Source organism: Scyliorhinus canicula, chromosome 7 (genome assembly GCF_902713615.1).
Source record: "Scyliorhinus canicula chromosome 7, sScyCan1.1, whole genome shotgun sequence".
In the NCBI taxonomy this organism is placed as follows: domain Eukaryota; kingdom Metazoa; phylum Chordata; class Chondrichthyes; order Carcharhiniformes; family Scyliorhinidae; genus Scyliorhinus; species Scyliorhinus canicula.
This window is the reverse complement of record NC_052152.1, coordinates 189,364,382-189,373,702: the sequence shown is the minus strand read 5'-3', so window position 1 is coordinate 189,373,702 and position 9,321 is coordinate 189,364,382. Positions and strand designations below refer to the sequence as shown.

At 43.3% G+C, this 9,321-nt stretch overlaps 1 protein-coding gene across 1 annotated transcript in view; it reads right to left on the bottom strand.

Annotated features, from left to right (window-relative positions):
* Positions 1–5,514: 5,514 nt before the first annotated feature.
* Positions 5,515–9,321, bottom strand: part of LOC119969628 (CDK5 and ABL1 enzyme substrate 2-like) — a 47,477-nt gene continuing 43,670 nt past the window's right edge. The window contains exon 9 of the mRNA XM_038803515.1: positions 5,515–8,025. Within this exon, the coding sequence (XP_038659443.1) occupies positions 7,885–8,025 (141 nt within the window). The 3' untranslated portion in view covers positions 5,515–7,884. The remainder of the gene's footprint in view (positions 8,026–9,321) is intronic.

Sequence of the window (9,321 nt, the reverse complement as noted above, 5' to 3'; positions counted from 1 at the left end):
GGATACAAGACACCGTGCCTGTTCGACTCCGGGAGCACCGAGAGCTTCGTTCACCCAGATCTGGTAAGGCGCTGCTCGCTCCCGATATTTCCGACACAGCAAATCTTTTTTCTTCGCCTCGGGGTCGCACTCCGTTCAGATACGGGGCGCACCATTGTGACATTAACAATACAGGGCGCCAACTACACCAACTTCTAACTGTATGTACTCTTGGACCTCTGCGCCCCCCTCCTCCTAGGACTGGATTTCCAGTGCAACCTCAGGAGCCTAACATCAGCTTCGGCGGACCCCTTCCCGCACTCACTATATGCAGTCCAGTAACTCTGAAAATCGAACCCCTCCACTCTTTGCTAATCTCACCGCCAACTGCAAACCAGTGGCCATTCACAGCAGGAGGTATAGCTTGCAGGACAGGGTGTTTATTAGATCCGAAGTTCGGCGTCTCTTACGTGAAGGAGTCATAGAGGCCAGTAATAGCCCCTGGAGAGCTCAGGTGGTGGTCGTCAAGACCGGGGAAAAGTTCCGGATGGTGGTTGATTACAGCCAGACCATTAACCGGTTCACGCACCTCGATGCGTACCCCTCCCCCGGATTGCAGACATGGTAAATCAGATCGCCCAGTACCGTATATTCTCCACGGTAGATCTGAAGTCTGCATACCACCAGCTCCCAATCCGCCCGGAGGACCGCCACTACACGGTGTTCGAGGCAGATGGCCGCCTTTTTCATTTCCTCCAGGTTCCCTTTGGCATCACGAATGGGGTTTCGGTGTTCCAACGAGCAATGGACCGAATGGTGGACCAGTACGGGCTGCGGGCCACGTTTCCGTACTTGAATAACGTCACCATCTGCGGCCATGACCAGCAGGATCACGACGCCAACCTCCACCGATTTCTCCAAACTGCCCAAAAACTCAACCTCACATATAAGGAGAAATGCGTTTTCCGCACAACCAGACTAGCAATCCTCGGCTATGTCGTGGAAAACGGGGTCCTAGGACCCGACCCTGACCGTATGCGCCCCCTCTTACAACTCCTTCTCCCTCACTGTTCCAGGGCCCTCAAGAGGTGCCTCGGATTTTTCTCATACTACGCCCAGTGGGTCCCCCAGTATGTGGACAAAGCCCGCCCACTATTTAAGGCTACACTCTTCCCACTGTCAGCCAAGGCTCGCCAGGCCTTCAACTGCATCAAGGCGGACATCGCCAAAGCCGCCATGCGGGCGGTAGATGAATCCATCCCATTTCAGGTGGAGAGCGACGCCTCAGAGGTTGCTCTCGCTGCCACTCTGAACCAGGCAGGTAGGCCAGTAGCGTTCTTTTCCCGAACCCTCTCCGCTTCGGAACTTCGACACTCCTCAGTTGAAAAGGAAGCCCAAGCCCTTGTGGAAGCCGTACAGCACTAGAGGCACTACCTTGCTGATAGGAGGTATACCATCATCACCGACCAGAGATCGGTTGCCTTTATGTTTGATAACTCGCAGCGGGGCAAAATCAAGAATGACAAAATCTTGCGGTGGAGGATCGAACTCTCCACCTATAATTATGATATTGTATACCGTCCTGGGAAGCTCAACGAGCCCCCAGATGCCCTGTCTCACGGCACATGCGCCAGCACGCAAGACGACCGACAGCAGGCTATCCACAATGACCTCTGCCACCCGGGGTTTACCCGGCCCGCCCACTACATCAAGGCCCGCAATCTGCCTTTCTCCACCGAGGAGGTTAAAGCTGTCACCAGGGATTGCACTTCTATAGACCAGACAAGGCCCACCTGGTAAAGGCATCCCGGCCCTTTGAACGACTGAGTATTGATTTCAAAGGGCCCCTCCCTTCGACCAACCGTAACATCTACTTTCTCAATATTATAGATGAATTCTCCCGTTTCCTGTTTGCCATCCCATGCCCCGATATGACCTCCCACACAGTCATCAGAGCCCTGCACAGTGTCTTCACCCTGTTCGGTTTCCCCAGCTATGTCCACAGTGACGGGTTTGTCCTTCATGAGCGACGAACTGCGTCAGTACCTGCTCGGCAAGGGCATCGCCTCGAGCAGGACTACAGCTATAACCCCAGGGGGAATGGGCAGGTGGAGAGGGAGAACGCGATGGTCTGGAAGACCGTCCTACTGACCCTACGGTCCAGGAATCTCCCGACCTCCCACTGGCAGGAGGTCCTCCCTGACGCGCTCCATGCAATTAGATCCCTCCTTTGTACGGCCACAAACCAGACTCCTCATGATCGATTATTTGCCTTCCCTAGGGGCACTACCACAGAGGCCTCGCTTCCATCCTGGTTGAGGACACCGGGCCCTGTCCTCCTTCGGAAGCATGTCCGGACACATAAAACAGACCCCCTGGTGGAGAGGGTTCTGCTCCTGCACTCAAACCCCCACTACGCGTTTGTTGAACACCCCGATGCCGGCAGGACACCGTTTCCCTCCGGGACCTGGCACCTGCAGGATCTACCACTACCGCCGAGGTACCCCCCACACTACACCCCACCCGACCCCCCACGCCCTACGCCCCTGTACCTATTTGCTTCCCGCGCCCCCTTCCACCCGTCACACCGGTCCGCAGGAACGAAGCTCTGGAACAACCACCCCCGGAGTCCACCCTCAGATTCACACCGAACATCCTTCCACAGCCATCCGAAGTGGCTGCAACTCCAGAGCTCCGTCGGTCTCAACGCACGATTCGAGCGCCGGACCGACTGAACTTATAGACCCGTCACCCCTGCCGGACTTGATTTTTTTTAAAACAGGGGGTGAATGTGTAACCACCATAAATTCACACTGTACAAACTGTTCCTGTTTATAAAAAAAACAAGGATCAAGAACGAGAGGGCACAGATTGAAAGTGATTTGCAAAAGACGCAAATATGTGAGGGGAATAAAACATTCACACAAGTTGGATTGGATTTGTTTATTGTCACATGTACAGAGGTACAGTGAAAAGTATTTTTCTGTGTGCAGCTCAAAGAGATCATTTAGTACTTGAAAAGAGAATACGTAACAGGGCAACACAAGGTTCACAGTGTACCAGGACTGGAATGCCTGGAGGAGGTAGGTTAATTTGAGGCTTCAAGAGGGCATGAAATGATTATCTGAATAGGAACAATGTGCAGGGTTACAGGGAAAAGTCAGGGGAATGGCATTCAGGCATAATGAGTTGCTGCACATAATGGGCTGAATGGCCTCCTGCGTCATAACAATTCCGTGATTCAATCTATTTAAACACTTCTAATCCAATCACCTTTTGAACATAAACTTCCTTCTTACCATTTTTATGCCATTATTGAGTTGGTGCATCTCTACTCAAATTAGATTTATTCTCGAGACCTATTTGGATGTTTTTGGACAGAGAACAATGTTTGGAACATTACTGATATTTTGAAAGGACACAACAAAATGACATTCATGTTAAGGAAATGTCATAGCAGCACTTACACTGAAGAACGTGACACACGGCTTTTCTGCTCAGCACAGCATAAAACATGGCAAGGCATCCAGTAACATTTCGCCATCAAAATAATCCCACTTAACTTCAATGACAATTTCCAAGTTAGACACAAAGATAAACGCAAATTACTGCGAATGCTGGAATCCAAACAAAAACAGAAAATACTGGACAATCTCAGGTCTGACAGCTCCCTTTTCTCTCCACAGATGCTGTCAGATCTGCTGAGATTATCCAGTACTTTTTTGTTTTTGTTCTAAGTTAGACACCACTGCTGAAGCAATGACATGTGCTGTATTGCAACTGAAGGACTTTGTATCTTCTACGAGTGTACGGACAATGCTTATGGAGTGTTTTCTGTCTCAAAATGTGTTAAGAGTAAAGCTTAGCATATGGTAAACTGACTCAACCTGCAAAGGTAGCAGGTGAAAGAGATAATGCAGCAGTCAGGAGTGAAAACAAGTTTAATATTTGCCATTCAAAAGAATCAATTCACAAAAAAAGTAAACCATGTCCAAATCTCAGCTACAATGAGGGAAGGAGGGAGAGTTTGTAATGTAATAGGTTCAGAGGAACTAGAACAGGACAAAACCAAGGCACACAAAGGGGGAAGAAATACATTTAAGAGCAAGGGAAATTAATGCAAGAAAGTATGAAACATTGAGAAAGCATAAGGATAAACAAATGAAATAGCTGCAACAGCAGGGTCACTGTTCATTTCACAAGCACAGCATTCCTCACCTTCTGTGGTGCAGGAAAGTTACATCAAGATATGCTCAGCAAAATACATCACCAGCAGGGATTATTCTGAAAAATCAAAGTCCATGCCGCTGACATGAGTTCACTGTTATACTTGCAGCCTTAACATATGAATTATGAGTTTTTTTTTTTTTGGGAAGTGATTGAGATCAGTTTTGTGCTAGAATCATTGAAACGCGTAGCAGCTTGTCCCAAACATCAGTTTGAATATTTTCACTAGGGGTGGATCTACATTACTTGGGATTGGGTCAAAAACTTGGATCTCCTGACATTTAGTGGAAATTTGACTACTGCTGAAAAAAAGACATGCATCTAGCAGGAGAGACACACAAATACCAAATTTCCGAGGGAACAATTTATTATGCATGAGAAAAGTGTGCTGATTGGTTGGGAAGTGGACTCTGGTCACGGCATTACCATGGAGCATACGCCAGGGAACAGTTATTCCCTAAGCTTTAAGTTAACTGAAAAAGGCACAATTCCTGCACGTATTCTGTTTGCAGAGGACAGGGCAGTGTGTGTGAAAGGTGCATTCCCCATGGCAACACCTCGACTAGTCGACCTGCCTTTGTGAATTTAACCAAAGGTTTGGAGGAATAAACATTCCCGGTGCAACAACTCAACTTGCCAACCAAACAGCACTCTTTTCTCATGCAGTATAAATTGTCATTCCCTTTAAAATTTGATACTCTTGCGAATTTGTCCTGCTGAGTGCAAAATGAAAAGCTTGGCCACATGTCCCCTTTTCAGCAATAATAATGTTCTGTACTTCTGGGTATCTGAGCGTGTCCACTTAGTCCATGAGAATGGCCTTGTACTTCTATAGTAAGACTCAGGAGAAGTATTGGTCTCAGTATTGAACATATACTAGCCTTCCGCAACTAAAGAAATAACTTGCACCTAAAAAATAATTTTCAGGGCAGCACGGTGGCGCAGTGGGTTAGCACTGTGGCCTCACGGCACCGAGGTCCCAGGTTCGATCCCGGCTCAGAGTCACTGTCCGTGTGGAGTTTGCACATTCTCCCCGTGTTTGCATGGGTTTCGCCCCCACAACCCAAAAATGTGCAGGCTAGGTGGTCTGGCCACGCTAAATTGCCCCTTAATTGGAAAAAATGAATTGGGTATTCTAAATTTAAAAAAATGATTTTCATGAGCTCAAGACATCCAATTAGGTATTTTTAAAATGTTGTTATCCTTGTAAACTTAATCTTTTATATTCCATAACGGCATGCACTTTTATTTCAGTTCTGCTCTCAGAAAATCCTCTGATAAGGAGCAAGAAAGTGACCAAAGACCCGATTATATTAAAATTGAAAATTTTTACTTGAAATTTTGCAGTTGCACTTATACAAAATGAATAAAAATATGCATCAACTTTTATAATACAGAAGCTTTTAAGTCTCTAGACAAAGGCATTTTGTGCAATAAGAGACAGTAGAAAGGAGACAGACCATTTAGAATTACCCAAATGTTTCCCGTTCTCCTAAAGCAAAACTAAGACAGACATGTACCATTACAGGAATAATCAGTTCAATTTTTCCATTATATAATAAATAAATGAGCACATACTTTATAAACCAATTTAATTTTCAGCACCCATGTAGCAAAATAATCCACATTTTAGTTAACAGTTAAAATATAACAAAATGGGGAACAGGTGTATATTCTAAAATTTTATCTAAAAGCTACAAGATTGGTAAAGGAGGGCGGAAAACTATGGCAATTTAATGGAGGAAGTTATGGGGATATGAAAGTGGTGCAAGAGCAAAGGGATTGACATGTCCAAGGTTAGTGCACAAAACATTCAAAGGCTAATGGAATGTTGATCTTCATCTCAAGTTGGTTGAAATAGAAAAATGCCGAGTCATTATACAGTCCCTTGGTCAGATCCCTCCTAGAATACTACACTGAGTTTCGGCACCAAACCTCAGGAAAGATGTACTAACCTCAGAGGAGGTATGGTGCACATTTTCATTAGAAGGGTACCGGGGGTTAAAGGGTTAAATGATCAAAACAATCCTAGTTTGTAATCTTTTGTAATTAGAAGGGTGATCTATTCAGGACTTTTAAACGATGGAGGAATTGTAGATCAAGGGGACATAATTTTAAAATTAGAGCTAGCCATTTGCAAGTGATACTTTTCAGAAAGGACAGCGGAAACCTGGAACTTCTCAGGAGACTGGGCGCCGGGTTATTTCCAAGACTGAAGTGGCTGGATTTTTGTTAGGCAAGGAGAATCAGGAGATATGGAGTTAAAGTAGGCAGGGGAAAAGTCGGCAGGGGAGATCAGCCATGATCTCAAGGAGTAGCTGAATAGGTTTGTGGTTGAATGGTCTACTTCTGTTTCTATGAAAGACAAATACAAATGAGCAGATAGCCAATGAAAATAGTACAGAAACTATATGGTATTGTGCTCTTTTCACAGTTTTGAAGTTGTTGACTGATCCATTTTTCATTAAAAGGTTGCTTATATTTGAGCATCATAATTTGCTCACTGTTGGTTCTACTACCAGTACTCGAAATGGCTTCACATTGTGAAGCAATTACAAAACATATAGACAAAAATCAAAAATACTGTCAATGCTGGAAACTGAACATAAACAGAAAATGCTGAAATAGTAAGGTCAACCAGCATCAATGGAGGAAGATATGGTTAATATTTCAAGGTAATGGTTCCAATAAAAGGTAATCAATCTGAATCATCAACCCCATCTTCCTTATTTCACAAATGTTACCCGACCTGGGAGTGCTTTTTCTTACAAAATAAAATCTCTGGGAAGACAAAGAACATCAAATTTTAAAGCCAAATGTAAACTTTCTTTGAGGAAAAAAGGACAACACATTCAACATTTAAATATTAAATTGTTGCCAAAACCAGTATTATTACTCCGTTCAAAGGGGAAACTAAAAGCTGGATTACAACATTACTTTTCAACATACTACAATCTGTAATAAGAGTCTAAGTGCATCTGCTAACCACCTCCACCTCCTCCTTACTGATAAAGGTTAGGAATTTCACAATAGAATATCTAACAATGGAGCAGTTAATTTAGACAGTTTGCATTTTACAAACAATGTGGTCGAAATAAACATTTTCACTGAAGACTGCACACATTTAAACATACTATGCACAATGAAAAACAGAAAATTCAAAATAGATTAAATATTTGACTGCATAGCACTATAAACGTGCTTAATTTGAATCTCTAACATAGAGTGGTGACTTATGTGTAACTAACAGCAGAGTCAGTTTTATAAATACAGTAAGACAATGCTTGGAAGAACAGATAGCACAGAACGTAATATCACAGCAACGACAAGTCACCATGTAGGAAAGTGCTGTTGCCCAGTACTAAATTTTTGGTAATAGTTATGACTATAATTTGCCATTGGACATGACAGGCCATCACCCAAACATACCCCTTTACAAGACTCGCCCTATTTTGAATAAAGGTGCTTTAATTTTTTTTAAAAACAGGAAAACTGGCACAAATCATTTTTAAGAAACTGGACAAACTTGTGACTGTCACTAATTAGCACTGTACTTTGTTATAGTACTTCCTGTGATAACACAGAAAAAATAAACAATTCAACTGCAGCAGCATTTTAGGGGAAGGACTGCTGGCTTCTCTTAGTGCCCATCATCTTCAGTAGGAATGTAAATTGCATCTAGGATTGCTGGACAAGGCGTCTGTAGTGAGGTAACACTTTTTTCTCAGGAAGGTAAAGGCCAAACTCTAAAGCAACAAGCGTGGTGAACTCAAACGAAACCAGCTCTTTTGAGTTCAATCTTAATCGTTCTTCCAGTTTCTGTGTACAAGGATTTAAAAAAATTAATATCTGCTGTAAAAATGGAGCATACTTATACCATACATGGAAAACAGTTTTTTGGTTAGTAGAGGCTAAGTTCTTAACATTTGCAGGACTGACAAACATATATTAACAAATTTACAATTACATCAAAATGTGGACACATTTAAAGTGGATCAGTACATCTGACCAGACAAGTATAGGAGCTGCAGAAAAATCACAAGGATCCAATTAGAAGTACTAGCATTGCAGATTTCAGCAAGGTCAATTTTTGATGACTATTAAAACAAAAAGACTGGAGTCCAATTAGAATTCATGGTTTCTGGTTTGCATTTGTAAACAAGTTTCCAATGATATATGGTTTAAAAAGTAAAAAAAAAATCTGAAAGTTGATTAACCTTTAGGGCAAATCCTTAGGTTAACTCAAGGGGATCCTTCGTATGGCCATATATTGCATCAGCTGGTTCAGTAGGCTATTCATTTAAGAGGGCTTTAGGTCAGAGTGTTAGGAAAGCATCTTCAATTGTCAGATGTCCTCATTAATTAAGTTACGCTGAAGCTTACATTGATATGGTTTTAATACCATGTTCATACTGGTTTTATGTTGGTGTTGAAGACTAAAGCACCAAATTATTTTTAGCAACATTCAAGGAATAAATTACAAGGATACACAAGTTTTATGTATATTTAGACAATTATTTAACAATTTTCCAACTTGTTACAAAATTGAATGTTAATATACTAAGTAATAGAGCCATATAGAGCAGGCATTGCCAAACTCGGGGGCGCGACCCGTGGGTGGGTGTCGGGAGGGTCGGGGAGATGTCCATTGTTGCGCTCCCGATCGCGCAAATCTACACACAACAGCTGCAGCTGCTGGCTGTTAAGAACGGCCGTGAACGTGTAAAAAGAAAATGCAGCCGTACTGCACATATGTGCCAGATCATCGGCGCGCATGCGCAAAAGTATGCGCGGACACACCAATGATCAGGCAAGCATGTGCAGTGCGGCCGCTTTTTAAAAAAACGGTCGCAGCTTTTCGTTTTACAAGTTCGGAGGGGGGGGGCTTTATTAATTTTATTCATTTAATTTTTTTTCATTTATTTTATTCATTTTTTAAAAAACAAGTTCAGGGGGGTTTTATATGATAAAATTTTACAGGGAAAAAAATGCAGAACTTTGGACAGATGGAGACTCCATACTTTCCGACACCGGAAGGCTTCACCTTCATCCAACAGGTTCTATTGGAGGAGCGTGTACGAGGGCCAAAGGGACCCAAAACCATTTCCTCTATTT